The sequence below is a fragment of the Carettochelys insculpta genome, chromosome 31 (genome assembly GCF_033958435.1).
Source record: "Carettochelys insculpta isolate YL-2023 chromosome 31, ASM3395843v1, whole genome shotgun sequence".
NCBI lineage: Eukaryota > Metazoa > Chordata > Testudines > Carettochelyidae > Carettochelys > Carettochelys insculpta.
This window is the reverse complement of record NC_134167.1, coordinates 12,220,383-12,238,591: the sequence shown is the minus strand read 5'-3', so window position 1 is coordinate 12,238,591 and position 18,209 is coordinate 12,220,383. Positions and strand designations below refer to the sequence as shown.

General features: G+C 49.7%; 1 protein-coding gene across 1 annotated transcript in view; it reads left to right on the top strand.

Moving 5' to 3' along the window:
* The first annotated feature begins 2,390 nt into the window (after positions 1-2,390).
* TET3 (tet methylcytosine dioxygenase 3) overlaps positions 2,391-18,209 on the top strand; it is a 159,167-nt gene continuing 143,348 nt past the window's right edge. The window contains exon 1 of the mRNA XM_074981893.1: positions 2,391-2,850. Coding sequence (XP_074837994.1) covers positions 2,536-2,850 — 315 coding nt within the window. The 5' untranslated portion in view covers positions 2,391-2,535. The remainder of the gene's footprint in view (positions 2,851-18,209) is intronic.

The window sequence follows — 18,209 nt, the reverse complement described above, 5'->3', positions numbered from 1 at the left end:
TGGCGCAACCCTACAATAACAGGCCAGTGTGCGCATGGTCCAGCCCCCTTGAGCGACCCTACAATAACAAAGCAGCACTTACCCCAGGCTCCTTGGAGTGACCTTACACCTAAGGAGTGTGCTTGCACTCCAATACACACCAGTGTGTAGGGAGCCAGGGGCTCTTAGGAGGACCCTACCAAAACAAAGGAGTGTGTGCATCTATCCTGATGGCCCCCTTTCATCTACCCTTTTCCAACCCCCCTCCTTCCCCGGGAAGCACCCAGCAGTTTATTGCCCTGGGAACAGCACAGCCCTATCTTACAGCTGATGGGAGACTTTTCCCCCCTAACCCGCTCCCCCCCCGCCGCGTGTGCAGCCGGGGCGAGGGCAGGCTTCGGGCCAGCCTGTGTAAACTCTCCAAAGTCCCCGGCCCCAGCCCTGTAGTGGGGGAGCTGCAGGCAGCCTCGGGGGTCCTGCCGGGGTCCCCCCCGCCGGCCTGGGAAGCAGCCACAGCTCTCCCCGCCGGGAATCGACAGCCCCCCCCCGCCCTGGGGGGACAGGGACAGAGGCAGAGCCTGGCTGGGCGGATCGTGCGCATGGTTAAGCCCCGGAGCCATGTGGCTCAAATCAAGCGCCACCGGGGGCTGGGCTCCCCGTTAGCCGGGCAGGTGAGTGCGGCTGGGCGGCAGTCCCGAGGGAGTGGGGAGACCTCGGGAGGAAGTCTGGGGGCGCAGCAGCCCCCCCCTTCCCAGGATAAGGCTGTAGTAGCCGCCGGGCCGGGGGGGGGCGGCGGAGCCACTCTGTGCCCCAGGAAGGGGGAGGTTACCGGGGATCCCGCTAGCTCGCCGCCCCGGGAATAGGCACTGCTGGTCCCGCTGGGGAGGGGTCCCCGGGCGCCGCTCCAGGGGTGTTCCGGGAATGCGTGCTGCAGCGGGGGCGTCTGGCCGTACCTTCCCCCCGCAGTGTGGGGGCGCTGCTCGGAGAGGAAGCAAAGTGCTTCCCCACGCCCTGGGCTTCCTCTCCTCTCCCCTCCCCTCCCCTCCCTGCAGCTGCCTGGAAACTTTCCCCATTGTCCGTTCCCGGCGCGGGGGCTGGGGGTGAGCTCGCTCGCTCGCTCGCTCTCCGGGGCGGGGCTGGGCTGGGGGGAGGGGGGCCCAGCTCAGCTCCGCGCCAGAGCCCGCGGGGCGCATGGTGCTTCGAAAGAGGCCCCCTCCCGTGGCAGAGGGGGCGGGAGCCGGCTGCAGGGCTGGTGTTGCAGGAGCCTCCAGAACAAAGAAGCGGCAGCAGCAAGCAGCTTGTTGCAGCAGCAGCTGCCTTTGCAATTTGCATCCACACTTCTGCTTGTCGGTTTCCCCCTCTCCCTCCCTTCCCCCACCTCTCCTCCCGCAGGCACTTCTCCCTTCTTTATCTCCGTGCCGATTCACACGTTTGCAGGGCTATTTGCTGCACCTCTTGTTGCTTGCTTGGTAATGGCTCTTTGTGTATTGGGGGCTGGAGGGCAGTGGGGACGAGAATGTTTTTTTTTTTTTTTAAAAAAAGCATCTTCCAGAGAGGAGTAGCTCGACAGACCTGTGGCTATTAAACACACACATTACTGCAGGCAAACAAAGACCCGAAGTTAGCAACTCTGTAAAGAGGGAAAACAGTTTGCAAAAGAGACTGAAAGTGAAGGGTTATTAAACTGCTGCTCTGCTGCCTAACAGCAGCTCGGATCCCTTTAAGACTCATGGTTGGGGAGTCCGGATTTGCAAAAGTTCTGATTTAAACTTCTCAGGGTTTTAGAACAGTGTTTATAATGTAGCTTTTCCCTAGAGGCAAAGGGCTTATTTTTTATTTTATGTTGGGATTGCTCGCTTCAATTTAAACTTCAGTGTTAGACTTTAAGCTTTAAGTGTTTGCTTTTGGAGTGAAAATGACCTAGTGTTGGAGTCATTTTAATTTTGTGTTCTTAGTCTTACAATTTAGATTCCATTGTTTTGGCACTTGATGGGGGGGGGGTTAGTGGGAGTGAAACTGATTTAAAGCTACAAAATTACTCCTTACATTGTCTTTTTTTTTCCCTTTCTGCTTCTTCCACCAGAAGACACCTTGTTGGCTCCTGTCTCTTCGAGATTCCCCCTCATCTTAGTTAGAGAAGTTTTGCCGTTATATAGTCCTTGAGATTTCAGTAACCTGGGAGATTCCAACTAAACTTCCAACTTTGCACCGAGCCTCGCTTCCCCAAAAGTGGGTTATATCCAGGATGATCCCCTCGCAGAGGGTCTGTAAGAAAACAGAGCTCACAGTTTGGGAACGAAGCACCGGAAGAAGAGAGAGATCGTTGGGGTGTAAGACTAGATGAATTCCAAAGAGCAGGGAATGGAGCTGAGAGATTTGGCAGAGTGAAGGGACTGAACTAGTGAGGTGATTGCATTTTTTTTTTAGTTATAGATTTGTATTACCCATTTTTATTAAGGGGACCAGGGTCCCTCTTTTAGCAGCTGTTTGGCATCCTTCACTATTTAGGTCCCACTAAAAAAGTGCCTGTCTTGCTCCCTGGCGTGACAAGGAGCCATGAAGAAATTCCAGTCGTTGCTGCAGTTTAGGAATGAGTCGGCAGGTGCCTACGGCTTCCCTGAAGGCGGTGAGATGTTGACCGGCTGTGAAAGCGGCTTTCTGACAGTGGAGAAGAGCGATGCCTGTCTTGGCGTGGATGCGGCTGGCCGGGCACGGAAGAAACGGAAGCGTTGCGGGCGCTGTGGCCCTTGCTTGACAAAGGGGAATTGCGGCGCCTGCACCCACTGTGTGAATCGAAGGACCAGCCACCAGATCTGCAAAATGAGGAAGTGCGAGGCGCTGAAGAAGAAAAAATCAGGACTTCTCCCAGAGGTGAGTGCCCGCTGGGGCCATTGAATGCGCTTGTGTGATTGGTAACAGCAGGTGGAGTTTGTGCTTTCTACTCCCACTCGATGGGAAGTGCTGAAAGCTTAGAAATACTTGGCTTCCTGCATCCTCCTGGTTTGCCTCAGGGGGGTATAACTGTTAGAACTCCCTGGTGCAGGGTAATAAGAAGGCGCATAGCAAAGGTGCCACTATGGAAATGTATTATAAAAAGGCCCAGCTGGTTTGGATGAGTTCTGCCTGGCATCTCCCAGGGTGGTATCCTCAATGCTCATACAGCCCGGGTGGCAGTGACCATGGAGTGGCGAAGTTTGGCTTGTTGATTGATCACAGGGAGGTCAGCGAAATCAGAATTTGGGCCTTTTGCGTGAATAACATGAGTCATTGTGGTCTGTGGGGGAGATATGCGGATGGGTTGGTTGGCTGTGGGGTGAAACTAGTCTCCTGAATCTGGGTTGAGGCTCCTTCCGCATCACATGTGGGGGGCGCTTTGGGTCCCTGTTGGCTCTCACTTTGGTGTCGTCATCTCCTTCCCTATCCCAGACAGCAGCATGGAGGGCCATTCCACGGCAAACTTAGAGCGTGGAGGCAGTGGTTCCCTGCTTCCGTCTCACCCTTCCTGTGCAACCACCTTGCAGGGCATCCGTGTTATGGACTCTGACTCTGAGTGAATTTCTTCTTTAACAGGGTTCCAAAAAGAACTAGATAAGTTCATGGAGGACAGGTCCATCAGTGGCTATTAGCCAGGACAGGTAGGAATGGTGTCCCTAGCCTCTGTTTGTCAGAAGCTGGGAATGGGTGTCAAGAGAGGGATCACTTTTGTGAGTCTTTGTTGTGTTCACTCCGTCTGGGATATCTGGCATTGGCCACTTTTGGAAGACAGGATACTTGGCTAGATGGACCTTTGGTCTGACCCGGTATGGCCGTTCTTTTGTTCTTCCTTCTGTGAACGGTGCCTTGTGCAGGAAGGCTAGCTGGGATACAAATGCGAGAGGCTCTATGAGTCCTTATGCTTCAGGGCTCTAGCGGATTCCTGAGAAAGGGCCAGGAAGAATTTCTCTCCTCCCTTGCATGGTGAAGCATTGCGTTATTTGGTGGCATTATGGAGCATCCATGACCACAGGACTTGTGAGACTGGTTCCATAACGTGTCTTTGAAGGTTGCTGGTGCCAGATGTATCATGAAGGTGCAGGAAACCTAACTCCTAGGATTTAGAATTTGGATTAAAACCTGGAGCCGCTGGCACTGGGGACAGGATACTGGATGAAATGGCTCATTAGGTTATTTTGGGATGAGTAGGTACAATAAAGCTTTCAGGGTATTTCCATAAAAAATGAGATCTTTATTTCTTCAAAAGCCAACCCTACTTCCTGTCTCTTCCTGATTTCAGGGGGGTGGGAGCAGCTATAGTGAGGATAAATGCTCCATCCTGTTTCCAAGCCTGCGGTAATAAACAACGTGAACATGAACCATCCGTGCCAATGCTCCTAATGGGAGTTTTCTCACCTTGGAAGAGTTTGGAGGGGAAAACTTTGGGCTGATAATTGGTGGGGACACACTTGTCTTTTGCCGTGGATGTTGTCTCATGCTGCTCTTAAGCCAAACTGGCTTGTGACGGCAAAGAAAATATTTGTCCAACTCTGCAAGCTGACAGGGGCGGGGCTTTTGGCAGTGGCAAGAGTCACTTGTGTGTCTTGGCTGGAGCTGACTAGGAGAAGAACCTTTCGCTGGGTACTCTAGTGATGTACACGACTAGGATGAGTTATTTGACTCTGCAAAGCCAGGCTTTTGTTGGGAGAAATGTTTCCCCTCCACCGTGAACGTTAATTTTATTGACTTTAATCGAGGTCCAGATTGGGACCGCCTGTTGAGCTGGGGCTGCCCAAAAATTTACAGTCCAATGTCGAGATGCCACAAGCGAGAAGGAATGAGTGTGATGGTAGAAGGAACAGAGGCTGGAAGTGTGCAACTTGATGGTTGCAACTCACAAGACTTCCCAGTCAAATTATCACCCAACCTCCTTCCTGGGGAAAAGTTACGTTGGCTTGGCATTAGCCCACCACTCTGTTTTCATGAGGTCTCAAACTTTGTCATAGTGTGGACATCTCTTCATTTTGAACCTGGCTTGAGAATCTCTCCCCCTCCTGTTTGTTCTCCTTTCCTATTTGTGATCACAAATCATCCCTGCCTACAGCAGTTGCTTACATGGGAAAGTCACAAAGAATGGTAGTGTACACAGCGTAGCAATAGCGTCTTCTAAAGCAGTTTAGAAAGGGGAACAAAGCTGGAGAGGCAGCCCTGCAGAAGCGCTCTCTTGTCCACCGTAGCACTCTTCTGCTAGATATTGGGATTGTTTCAAATCCAAGCTGCCCCAGTGAGAAAAAATAGCTTGTAGATGCCAATGACCACTGTGATCATCTCTGACCTCCTGTGTAACACGTGCCAGAGAACTGACCCGAAATAATTCCTGCTGCTGATCATTTAGAAAAAATATCCAAGCTTGATTTTTAAAACGGTCAGTGACAGGGAATCCACCACAACACTTAGTAAGTTGTTTCACTGGCTCATGACCATCACTGTCAGAAACTTATGTTATACTTCCAGTCTTAATTTGTCTGGCTTCAGCCCATTATGAATTTTTTGTTCCCTAGGAGGTATAGTCGCAGAGCAGTAGTTGTGTTAATCTGTGTCATCACACAAAAAAACAAAACAAAAAACAAACACAAACAAACAAACAAACCACGCAGCAGTCCTGTAGCACTTTAAAGACTAACAAAATCATGTATTAGGTGATGAGCTTTCGTGGGGCAGACCCGCTGCTTCAGATCTGGAAATTCTGAGCTTCCAGATCTGAAGCAGCGGGTCTGCCCCACGAAAGCTCATCACCTAATAAATGATTTTGTTAGTCTTTAAAGTGCTACAGGGCCGCTTTTTTGTTTTGTAGATGCTTAGTATGTAATCAAGTGTGTTTGTTAAACTACATGGACTGAAACAATCCCAGAAAAGAAGATCGTCCTTGCAAGGAGGGAGCCCAGGGGGCACTCAGATGGGACCAACAATGTGTGTCCGTCTTCCTACAGCTCTGATCCTTTGGATAACTCAGCCTATGAAGACCAAGAAACCTGATTCATTTTGTTAGCGCAGGATCCTATCAATAAAGCATCTCTGAGGGAGAGCTATAAAACAAGACTTGCCGCATTAAATAGGACAAAGATTACAAATTTCTGGTTTTACCGGCTGGGGAGGTTGCTCCATTCTGGTTAAAAATGTTGCACGTGTAATTCTTAAAGAGACAGATCGGGAAGTAGCAGCAAATTTCTTTCCCTTTGGAGCTTACCAAGTTGAAATACTTTTCTTTGCATACTGCTGTTTTTTCACTGTTTTTATTAATGCTCCATAGCGGTGTGATTTTTCTGTTTATTTTTTAAACTAGTCTATTTATTCTGGTTCACCCTGTCATGTTGATGCATTTACACGGGGGGGGGGTAGGTGTGCAAGGTGCTTTATACTCTGGGTGGACAAAAATCAAAGATCTTTGAAAAAGGAATTTTTGAAAGTTAGTATTTTTCAATAAACTAATTATATTTGATTCTTTTTCTGAAGAACAAGACTGGGAGAAGCTCATTCTAAATCTTCAGAAGTGACTTGCTTTTTTGGGGCATAGGGGACGCATCCAACAATAGAGGCACCTAATGACTTCATTTTCCAGAATGTGCCATACACTCATCGGCTACGTCTACACGTGCACGCTACATCGAAAAACGTCTACACGTCCTCCAGGGCTGGCAACGTCGACGTTCAACTTCGACGTTGGGCAGCACCACATCGAAATAGGCGCTGCGAGGGAACGTCTATACGCCAAAGTAGCACACATCGAAATAAGGGTGCCAGGCACAGCTGCAGACAGTGTCACAGGGCAGACTCAACAGCAAGCCGCTCCCTTAAAGGGCCCCTCCCAGACACAGTTGCATTAAACAACACAAGATACACAGAGCCGACAACTGGTTGCAGACCCTGTGCATGCAGCATGGATCCCCAGCTGCAGCAGCAGCAGCCAGAAGCCCTGGGCTAAGGGCTGCTGCACACGGTGACCATAGAGCCCCACAGGGGCTGGAGAGAGAGCGTCTCTCAACCCCTCAGCTGATGGCCGCCATGGTGGACCCTGCTATTTCAATGTTGCGGGATGCGGATTGTCTACACGTGCCCTACTATGACGTTCAACTTCGAAATAGGGTGCTATTCCCATCCCCTCATGGGGTTAGCGACTTCGACGTCTCGCCGCCTAACGTCGATTTCAACTTCGAAATAGCGCCCAACACGTGTAGCCGTGACGGGCGCTATTTCGAAGTTGGCGCCGCTACTTCGAAGTAGCGTGCACGTGTAGACGTGGCTATCCTCTGAAATCCACACCCCTTTAAGATGTTATCTCAAGATGGGCACCTTGAAAATGGTGGCACAGTGTTTGGGGAGGCTCAAAACTATTGGTCCAGGGTGATCTAAGTTAGTGCTTTATGGCATGAAAATAAAGACATCGCTTGCATTTTTTCTCTTTTTGGATCACATCCCTGAGCTTTCACTTGAAATTACTAGAAGAGGGTGTGGAAAGATGCCATCACATAAATGATCTCAGTATATCTCCCCAAGGTGGAGGGAATGTGACAGTGTAACAGACTGTACATTATTTTTGGTAAGATGTTAGCCTTCCCGTCATCTTTAAATTAATCTTTCCGGGAATGGAATATGGTAGTTCTACAACTCTTTCGGTTTCCAGGGGGAGCTTAGATTTTTGCTGCCAACCTATCAGCTTGATTGCTAAGCAGTCTTGCTCCTCTGGAATGCCTGCTGTTAGAATCTTCCTGCTGCGAGCATCTACTACCCTAGCTATGGGGGGTCAGGAGGCAACTTTCCCTTGGGACAGTTTATCCCAGACCTCCCTCCTTCAGGGTTTCATGCACCTTGTTCTGAATCATCTGGTGCTGGCCATCATCTGTGTTGGGATACTGCCATACAGGTTCAGCCTCTCTGGGGACCTGACTGGTGCCAAACCAGAGAATTTGTTGAAATGTGGGAGATCAGTATTGTGTAGAGGCACTACCAAAATTTCCACTGCTTATTGGGTTCTTAGACATTTAGGGGTATATTACAGCTCAGTAACAACATGGACAGCCAGGACAGGTGGCTGTTTTATTTGTTTGTTTGTTTGTTTGTTTCATTGGTTGTTTTTTGTTTTTTGTTGCTTGTTTTGTTTTTTCTTAAGCTAACAAACTGAAAAAAAAATAAAACTTTATGGAGCCACAGGAAGATTGGCCACACCCATGATAAGTGGCCATATGGTGAACTCAAATCATGCCCCATGCTACCGATGTGGCCAGACTAGAGAGTGCGGGACTAGAGAGGTTCAGCCTGTAGATCGACGTACTGTGATCAGAGCAATGGTCACTTCCTATGGTGTGCTTGCTACAGGCCGGATTCTAGAACCTCCGCTTGTGCAAGCTGTCTCATTGCAAGGGTTGCTTGCCCGAGGTAGAGCCTACTCAACACGATTGAGACTGGAGGACGTGGGCTGCTTTTTCTCAGGACAGGTTGAACCTCTCTTGTCCGGCACCCTCGGGACCTGTCCAGTGCTGGGTGAGAGAATTTGCTGGACGATGGGAGGTCAGTACATTCTAGCACATTACTAACACTTCCTCTGGTTACTGGGCTGTTAGAAGACATTTAGGGGTAAATTACAGCTAGATAAGAGCACAGAACGCAGAGCCAGGAGTGGTGGCTGGGAACAAACTTTATGGAATCATGGGAAACTTGGCCACACTCATAAGTGGTTGTCCAGCTAATTAAAATAAAATCACACTGGATTACAGATATTGCTGGACGAGAGAGTTCTGGATTAGAGAGGTGCAAGCTGTACTGATCCTCTGCCCCATGTCTTCTGGTTCTGGACAGCAGATTCAGATCTGTTGAGGACTGAATCTTATGTCTGGATTTCAAGGGATTTCCGGTTGAAAGACAGAGCAAACAGGCTTGCTTTATTTTTAAATGGCTGCACCTCATGGATGAACCATCCATCAGTGGGGCCAAAAGACCTTTTGGATATCAGTGTGGAATCTCTCTCTGACCCTAACAAATAGGGGTGGATTAATGCTCTTGAACAAGACACTTGTGAGACCTCCTGTAGAATACTATGTTCAATTCCAGTTCCTAGAGTCCTGCAAATCTGTGGATATCTGCTTTATATCCGCAGGTGTCTGTGGGCCTGCAAATTTGCAGATATCCACTTTCTGTCTGCGGAAGTGGACATGGAGATCTGTGGATTGTTTATACAGATGATAATTTTACATCCGTGCAGACTCACTGGTCACCCATGTTGAAGAAAGAATTCAGACTGGAAGAAGTGGAGAAAGAGCTACCAGCTGGGATGATCAGCTGAAGAGAGCTGTGAGAGGAGACTGAAAGAGCTTTGCTTGTTTAGCCTAGCAAATCAATGAGTGCAGGGGATATGATTGCCTTCTGTAAGTACATCAGGAGGGTAAACATCATGGAAGGGAAAGAGCTCTCTAAATGGAGGAGAATGGTGGCTCAAGAACAAATAGTTATGAACAAATGTAGGCTGGAAGTTAGTTCATGGCCATCAGAAGAGTTGGATGCTGGTCCAGCTACCAAGAGCAACCATGGGGCAAATGCTCTAACTAGCTTGCAGATGGATCTTGCTAAGTTTGGGAGTGGGACCAACTGAGAGGATAGTCTGTGATAGCCGTGTGCTGGACTCAGTGAACCAGGATGTTCCTTCTACTCCTGTGTTGCGATGGGTAAACTTTTAAGAACACAACTTGCATAATTATGAATCCTGTCAAAACACCAAGGCTGTAATTTCATTGTGGGATGGTGGGTGGGGAATCTGGCTCTGCCTTAGAAAGAAAGCTACTGGTGAGGGAAAATAGAAGACTTCAGAGGTGGAGTTTTAGGCTTCTTGATTGTTTGAAGAATATCCGTTCTGCATAAGCACCCAGATACTGTATCTGTCTCTGCTTTCTCCCTGAAAAGTACTCACTTGCACTCAGAGTATGTCTTTGCTATGTGGAAGATCGACTCAGTCAGGGTTGTATTTTGGGGTTTGATTTCACATGCCTAGTGGGGATGCACAAAATTGAGCTATCTACGGTCGACTCCTACACTTGTCAATATCGCGAGGAGAAAGGGAGGTCCACAGCAAAGTTTCTCCCGTCCACCTTCTGCTGTGAGGATGGCCAAGAAAGTCAATTGCAGATAAGTTGATTCTAGCTACACAATTGCCGTAGCTAGAATTGTGTATCTGCAGTCAACTTTTAATGTCTAGTGTAGACCTGATCTCACTCTCTTTCATGTTTCTCTTTGTCCCACAAGCACCTCCAGCAGAAATCAGTTGCTTTCTGACAGCAGAGTGACACTCATGATTCCTGCACAGCCAAGTTTTCCCCACCATGCTGCCAACAGCATGAAACTAGTTGTTCGTGGTTGATGTCCCAGCATCCCTTCTAATAGAGGGCTCAGGTAGGGCTATGCCTGAGGAAGATGGGATTCTTCTGCTAGACAGATGGAGAGTGAGAGGAGCTGTTGTGTTGGCAGAAGTAGGAATCCTGGTGTTCTGCCCCAAGCTTAATTTCTGGGTCTTTTTGCTGGGTGGATATTCCTAAGGATAGATTGATCTTGAATGATCAATGAGAAAGAAGCTCCGATGATTTCTGCTGGAGGCAGCTGGGTGAGAAGCAGCTGCCTCTGGGCATTATACATTCTATGCTAGTTCCTGTTGGATAGGAGGTCAGACTAGATCGTGGCCCCTTCTGGCTTGGGAATTGATGGACTATATTTTCAAAAAAGGTCAAGTGAATGTTTAAGGTTCCAAACTTTGGACCCCTTAAAGGAGCCCGATGTCTGTTTCCCATGAACTGCTGGGCTCCTGCCCTTTGCCTGAGGCTTCCTGGTTCACTTACACTTTACCTGGCCCCTGCTGGTGATCTTTGGCAACAGCCAGCTGCTCTGGGTCAGGGGAGCCCCAGCCACGGAGAGGTCAGTGGGCCAAGTTTCAGGGCCCCACAGCTGTGGTGGGCTGGTGGCAGGCCCTGAGTTAAAACACAGCCATTTTAACATCCCTCAGGGAAGATTAGACTCTGGATGTGCTGGGTTTAAAATAAATAACACCCTGACAAAAGCCAGACTTACCTGCAGTGGGGCATGTGATTTAAAGTAAAGGCTGTCCGTTTTAACTTACTTCACAGCACTATACAGCTTGTTCCCCCCATCGGCCGTGTCTCTTTGCTCAGGTCCTCTGACGTGTGATCTCAGCTTGGAGAATGCAGAGCTTAGATACGTCAGATAAGTTTCACTAATGAAAGTTTCTCTGGGGCTTGCCTCTCCCCACTTCCTGCCCCACCCTGTTCTCTCGCTTTTCTCTCTTCACGTCTTCCACTGCATTTTGTATCTCACCAAGGCAGTTCCTTCCCTGATCTTTTTTTTTTCTTCTCTCTTCTTCCCCATGCTGCCTTGACTTGGGACATGTTGGTGTAGGGAAAGTCATGGCATAGCTAAGGTGGAAAGGTGATTCTGCCATAGCGTGTCTAAAATAATCCATGTGGACATTCTCTTCCAAAGTAAGTTAATTTTGTAGCCTCGATTAGTTACTCTGCTCTGGAATTCCAGAATAGAATGCCTGCAACGGGGTGTTCTCGCCACCATGGCACCCCCTGCTGGCTGACATGGAAATCAGCTCTTGTCCGCCAGCATACCTTCATCTAGTGGTGTCTTGCCCACCGTCATGTCCGTCTCCACCTCTAGGACCTGCATAACTCCTCGAATCCATCTGGGCATGCCTCGCACTGGTCTGTCTCCCCTTCCAGGGGGCTGACAGTCCTTGGTCCAACCACTTGCCCCTGTGGCAAACTGCAGTACAGGTTCTAGCTACTCGTCTCCCTGGCAAACTGCAGTCCATGCCCTAGTCTCTCCCTTGGTGGCAAGTGGGGACAAAGGGGGAGGGGAGAGATTCAGTCCTGCCCACTACTCTGGGTGCCACCCCAGGGACCCAGTAGCTGGCAGCCATGTGCTGTCTTTCCTCCAGTTTCTGCTGCTTGTTTCTCCTGGGCCACTTCACCATAGCCCTAGCACCTCTTTTCCTCATGGTGTCAATAGGGCAGCCAGTCAGGATGGGGCTCCCTGTAGCTCCCCTGATCCCTACGAGCTCAGTTCTGTCTGAAGCCTTTCACGCTCCAGGGAGAGACTAGCTCTGCCCTGTTGATCAGGCCTTCTTATAAGGCCCTCCCTGGTCCTGACTGGCTGCTCCAACCAGCCTTCTTCTGGCTGGCCCTCTACAAGCCCTTCTTCCATTGATTTGGTTTTGCGCAGCTCTTCTAGAATCTGCTTTGACTCTCCGTCTACCTGTGTGGGGCAGCTGCCCCACCACAGTACCCTACACTTAAATAGCTGTAGCAGAACAGTTATTCCAATGAAACGGTGGCTATCATTTCCCCATGGGACAGAACGCCTGTGTTAAGCACCTCCCTGGACCCCCAGTGTCCCCTGCAGAACAGCTTTGCACAGCTAATTGTGAGATTCTCCTCACTCCGGCTTCAGCGCACTTTGCCACTGGCTGTAAGATGAAGTCAAGGGGGATGGGATTCTCAGGTACAGGCTGAACCTCTCTCGTCCAGTGCCCTTGGGACCAGTGTGGTTTAGTTAGATGGAAGGTGTAGGTGGCTGTCTCTCATCCCACCTTTCCTATGCCTGTCTGAAACCTCTCCTAGTGTGGGCGTATGTGGGAGATGTGCTGCTTTCAGGCAGACACTGCCAGGGTAGGATTTGCTAGTTTGATAACCCAACACACTCGCCCCGTGTTGACTGGCGGGTGACTTCCTGTCAGTTAATGACTAATTTTCCAGTTTCAAGTCACTTGGCTGCGTGAAGCTAGTCAGCATTTGTGGAAGAGCTGGCTGGGCTTGTCGGTCGTTTTCTAACAAGACGTGGGAAGGGTAACTACTTATGTCTTTGGGGCTGTCATGGAATGATTTCATTGCTCAGATTTGGAGTCAGGGTTGAACGTCGCTGGGGGTGGGTTGTGCTCAGCACTTGTTTCATGAGAGATTTGGAAGGAGCAGCCAGTTCAGCAACTGGCGCTGAACATGGTTTGGTCCGGAAAGGCGACGTGATTGGTTTGAGGTTGGTGGGAGAGCTGGGAATAAAACCCAGATCTCCTGGTTCCCAGAGTAATGCTGGATCCATTGGGTTAGAGTGAAAGGAGCAATGAAGCACAAAGTCTGTCAGTGCTGGTAACGTAGATGTGATCCTAACCTTTACCTGGGTGTAAGATGAGGAGGAGCTATAGGCTTTTCAAAGCAGTAGCATCTGTTTTCTGTATATAATGCATTAAAAGGCTTCCATGCCGCCTCAGATAAATTCCCTACATTCTTCCATCTAAGCTGGGGATTCCCAACCTGTGGGTCGGGACCCAACCATGCATTCCAATTAGATTGCTTAAAGGTTGCTGGCTGGGTGGGCTCTGAGCTGCCTGTGGCTCTTTAAGGAGCCATTCGCAGCTGCTGCCACTCACTCCTCCAGCTCCCAGTCCCTGGCAGGTGGGATATGGCTGTTAAACCAATCAAATGGAGCCCCATTTCAGTGCAGCAGGGCAGGGAACTGCCACACAGCAGGTGGGAGAAGGGAGTAGGAGGGTGGGGGAAAGTGTGCGGAGGAGGCGGTGGTGGCAGCAGCCTGTCGAAGGAGCAGCGAGAGGCAGCAGTGGTGCTCTTGTGAGGTAGGTGGGGTTGTGAGGGGTTTAAGCCTGGAGCCCAGGGGGCAGTTTGCTGCTGCGAGGCGTTCAAGCCTGTGGGGCATGGTTTGGGGCTGCGAGAGGGTGATGGGGGGAATCAAGAGTTATAAAAATGTTTTTCCCAGGGGAGAACCTTCTTCTCCCGCTGCTCCCTGGTTTGAGTTGCCTTGGGTCACAAAGACTTACTGAATTGTCAAAATGGGTCACCATCTTGAAAAGGAAGCAGTTTGCGGTTCCTAGGAGAGCAGGGTAGCAGATGTGGCTCCCATGGGAACGTCTGGAATTGCTGCCTTCTGAAGCATCTGGTGGGGGTGTCTACATTGGATTTTGGGGTCCGTGGGAGCAAGCCTGCCGGCTTGGGTCAGGAGACTTGGGTCGTGGAGCTCATGCTGGAGCTCTGTAGCCAGCCCTGTCAAATTGTCGTTTGGACTGCTGCCAGGCTCTGAACCCAAGTTCAGAGACCCACGGTCCATCTAGCCTGGTACCCTGTCTGTGGATGATGGCCAATGCCAGATGCTTCCACGGGAATGAACGCAACAGACAGTCACTGAGTGATCCATCCCCCTGTGGCCCATTCCCAGCCTTTGCCCAACAGTGTTTCAGACCCAGCTGGATCATGGGCTTGCACCCTGATCTGCGTGGCTTATAGCCATTCATAGCCATATCCTCTATGAACGTATCTAATTCCTTCTTTAGAACCCAGTTATACATTTGTCTGTCTCAGCATTCCCCCAGCAGTGAGTTCCACAGGTTGATGGCGTGAATAAGTGATTCCTTATGTTTGTTTTAAACCTGCTTTCTCTTAATTTCATCTTGGCTCCCTAGATCAGTGTTTCTCAGACAGCAGTACATGTACCCTTTGGGGTACACGAAGGTCTTCCAGGGGGTGCACCAACTCACCTAGATATTTGCCTAGGGCTACAACAGGCTACATAAAAACACTCCAAGTCAGTCCAATCTAAAAGTTGATTCAGACAATGCCTTCTTTCTCCTGCATCATAGGCCTTACACTGAAATGTAAGTACAATATTTCTATTCCAATTCATTGATTTGAGAATAAGATGGCAGAAAGTCAGCGAGTTTTCAGTAGTCATCTTCTGTGATATTTTTGTGTATTTTGGTAAGTAAGTAGTTTTTAAGGGAGGTGTAACTTGGTGCTATGCAAAACAACTCTGCTTCAGAGAAGGGTATAGTAATCTGCACAGGCTGAATGGCACTTGTTTCAAGACCTCAGATAACCCTAGGGCCATGTTTCTTAATCGGTGGTACATGTAGCCTTCGGGGTATGAGAGAGAAGTCTGGGGGTACTTATTTTTTTTAAAGAAGGGCTACTTTATTAAAAAAAAAAAACAAACGTTGGGAAACACTGGATCTTGTGTTATGTGGAGGAGGGAATAACACTTCCTTATTCACTTTGTCCACACCCCTCATGATGCTACAGACCTCTCTCCTACGCTTCCTCTGCAACAGTGTTTTGTCCAAAGTCCCAGCCTTTTTCATCAGGTAAATGCAAGGGCTGCTCACCTAATAAATTGTTTTGCTAGTCTTTAAAGTGCTGCTTGACTGTTTTTTGTTTTGATAGCTGTCTTTATGGTGCTAGTGAAAGCCTTGCAGTTCTGAGTCGGTTGACCTGGGCTCGGAGTCTTCATTTAAAATGCAATGTAAACGTACACTGCGGGGAAGGGGAGAATCTTTGTTGGTGTCTGTTCCCTCTCCTGCCAGAAGTTCCTCTTTCCCTTCCCCGTGTATGAGGACAGGAGACCTCCTCTGCTTCCTCTGGCTCTGATATCAGTGAGTCACTTGTCACTTCTCATAAAGGCCAGCACAGCCAGTGATTCTGGGCCATGAATGTGCAGCCGACGGTGCGCACAAAACCCACGTGCCAAACGGATCTAGCGGCATGCCTGTAATAGCCAGTCCCATCCTGTGGGCGAGCACGGTGGGGATGCTCCTGGCTAGCAGGGATGTGGCCTCGCTCAGCGGTGTCTAGTAGGAATTCAAACGGTGCCACGCTGGTGATTGTCGTTTTTCCATATTTGCCACGTTATATTATACAAAACTTTCTACAGCCAGGCATTCCTAGCCTGGCCCCTCTCCCCACTCCCCCAGCCAGGCACCCCCAGCCCCGCATTCTAATTCAATGCCGGTGACTTGCCGGGGCTGCCGCCCAAGTGGTGGGGCACATGTGCGGAGTGGCCAGAGCGCACCCACCACATGCGGCTCTCCGGGGGAGCTGCGTTTAAAGGCTCCAAGAGCCCCATATTTGCCCCATCGCAGTGTCCTATTCGCTGTATGTGGTGAACGTATTGGACACCCTTTCCTAGCTGGTGAGGATTCCACCCCCATCTGGGTCTGATTCCCACAGAAGCCATGGGGGACGTCCAGGGACTACCAGGCTGGAGTGCGTACCCCGTGGCTCCTCCATGCCAAAGTTACGGCTGTGCTGGCAGGCAGCTTCCCCCTGCATCGCAAGTGCACAGACCTCTGGGGAAGAGGAGCACAGCAGAGGTTTGCTTATTGCCATCAGAGGGTGTAGATCAGCCTGGAGGTGACTGCTGGGCTATTGTCAGAGGAATTCTCTTCCTCTTGGTCCCCACTCCCTCCCCCTCTTACCACAGCTCCCGGATTAGATGGGGGAAGGGCAGAAGCACACATGAAACAGATGCAGATGGAGGGATTTAAACTTTTCTGGCTGTGGTGCTGCTTGGCTGGGCTCCCCTCCTGAGCTTGTGCTAGCTACATCCAGCCTCAGGGTTCCCCTGAACTCGTACATTTCCTACTGCACTAAGATCTGCCAGTGTGACCTCTAGCCCTGTACCAGGGCCTCGATCCTGGTAGGAGATGGGCCCTGATCCAGGAGGTGCAATCCATCTCCTAGCTTGTCAGGGTTGGCTTTGAGCTGCATGGGAGTCTGGACTCATTGGAGTATGTTCCCAACTCTGCTGTTGACAACGGTGAGTCACAGCAGCTCCCCGCGACTTGGTTTGCCCTGCTGGGAAATTGGGGTCGTGGTGCTATTTACCCACTATGATAAAGGACTCCCTGGGGAGTGGTGGTTTGATACATGTCTGCAAAGTGCCACACACCAGCCCAGTAGGAGACTGGCTCCCGACTTTGAGAACCAGGCAGTGTTCTAGCTCAGTGTTTTCAAACGCAGCCACAAGGGGCTTGTCTTGTGGCCATAGCCTCCTGGGCTGTTATTGGGGGAGGGTGGCAAAGTGGCCCCCGCTCCCCAGCCCTGTTGTGCCTGGATCTATTATCTTGGTGTGGGTTTCTGGGGCCAGCAAAGCTTAAGCTTTTCCCCTCCCTTCCTAGAGAGGCTTGGAGCATAACACTGGAGGAGCAGGTGATGTGTGCCCCATCTTGGGCTTTAGCTCTGGGGCAGGGGAGCATCTCTGGCCTCAGGGCTTTGGGCTCCATCCCCCAGTTGTAGGGCTTCAGGCTGTTGGCCCTTGCTGCCTCCCCCACATCCATTATCCCAGGCCCTGATTTCTTCCCTGAACCCCATCCAGGGCTTACTGAGCCCCAGAAATCCTGGGGACAAATCAAGTCCCCTGTGAAAAGGGAAGCTTTTATGTTTTGTTAGTACTGCTTTTCCCATCAGATGTTTATAAGTAAACAGTCAATCAGTTAGAATAATTTGGTTTTGTGTATTGCATATTTGTTTTGCTAAAAGTTAAGTAGATATTTTAGAGAGACATGTGACAGTGGCCACCAGCAGGAGCTGGTGGCCTCGCTCTGAGGCCACCAAATAATTTGTCTGAAGCTGGACAGTGAGATTATAGCTAAGTCCTGGGACTTGTATTTGGCAGACCTGGGTTCTAGTCCCAATTCTGCCATTGACCTGCTGGGTGATGGTGGATGAGTCATTGCCCCTCTCTGTGCTTGTTTCCTTTCCCATCCATCCAGCATGCGTCCTGGCTCTTTAGTTTGTAAGTGTTTGGGGGCAGAAATTCTCACTCTCTGTAGAGCACCCTGTTCAGGATAGCCCTGTTCTAGGTTTTGGGGACCTTTAAGAGCTACTGTAATGCAGTGAACAAGGCTAGACAAAAAGTAGGTGATGCTGAGCCTGGGCTCTTGTAAGTTCCGTGTTCTGTGTTTTCCAGTATCAGAGAGGTAACCGTGTTTCTCTGTATCCGTAAAACCAACGAGAAGGCCTGTGGCACCTTATAGACTGACTGATTTATTGGAGAGCAACAGAGAGGTAGCCGTGTTTGTCTGTACTCCAATAAAACAAAGCAGCAGGAATGTAGCACTTGAAAGACTAACAAAATGATTTATTTGGTGATCATTCTGTTAGTCTTTAAAGAGCTACATTTCTGCTGCTTAGATTTATTGGAGCGTAAGCTTTTGTGGGCAAAGACCTTTTAAAGACTTGTGCGCATCTGACAAAGAACATCTTTGTCCATGAAAGCTTATGCTTCAATAAATCTGTTAGTCTGTAAGGTGCCACAGGACTTCTCATTGTTTTTAATAGGAGTGGATTTTTCACACCCCCCCCCTCCCACCTTCCATAGTGGTGCATAGACCAGGTTGGTGAGCAGAACCTAACCTT